Below are 697 nucleotides of genomic sequence, written 5' to 3'. Positions count from 1 at the left end.
AGTTTTACTTTGTTTTCTGTCAGAAATATTCTGCTGAGGGGCAATTCGTCTTCACGTCCCATAAATCTGGTGAGTACCGGATATGTGTGTCATCGGATTCCTCCACCTGGTCCGGCAACAAACATTTGGTAAGTCTTGTGTGACCAGTTTAACTTACCTCTCTAGCGGGTTTACTTAGATATATGGACAGGCGACCACGCTGTCAGCTACAGCGAAGTCGCGAATCGGGACAAACTGAACGAACTACAGTTGCGTGTGCGTCAGCTGTTGGATCAAGTTCAAGGTATAGAAAAAGATCAAAACTATCAACGAGTGAGTGATATTGAATCGGCTTTACAGTCGTTCGTCAGCTCGCAATTTGAAACAAGCATTATTTTCTGCATATCCTTGATCCGAATCTATTCCTGGTGCCTCACTGATCATCCGAAACTTTTTTTGGGTAAACTGGAAGTATTTCTTTCGGACGGCTGCTGTTAGCTAATATGGCACCCTGACTATGGGGTAGTTGGAATGTTTGATTGATCCCTATCTGAATATTTATTTCAATTGTCTGGATATCGGGAATGCATTGACGTGCTTAGGTGGCAATTGATGCGTGGCAACCATCAAGTGGTGTTCTTCCATCCAGTTGAAGCTTCCCCCTAATCAATTTCAAATGTGAACTCAGACCACTCTTGTTAATCAGGATAAGTTGTAC

The 697-nt window shown here is 43.0% G+C and overlaps 1 protein-coding gene across 1 annotated transcript; it reads left to right on the top strand.

Moving 5' to 3' along the window:
• Window positions 1-82: 82 nt before the first annotated feature.
• T265_16041 (hypothetical protein) lies at window positions 83-312 on the top strand (the record flags this gene model as incomplete). The annotated part of the gene is made up of 2 exons (XM_009179531.1): window positions 83-128; window positions 166-312. Coding segments are annotated over 2 exons (192 nt in total), but the record flags the coding sequence as incomplete, so codon positions are not given.
• Window positions 313-697: the final 385 nt, after the last annotated feature.

This window comes from Opisthorchis viverrini, assembly GCF_000715545.1.
Source record: "Opisthorchis viverrini unplaced genomic scaffold opera_v5_3642, whole genome shotgun sequence".
Taxonomy (NCBI): domain Eukaryota; kingdom Metazoa; phylum Platyhelminthes; class Trematoda; order Opisthorchiida; family Opisthorchiidae; genus Opisthorchis; species Opisthorchis viverrini.
Note: the sequence above shows the minus strand (reverse complement) of the source record. Positions and strands in the feature narration are given on the sequence as shown.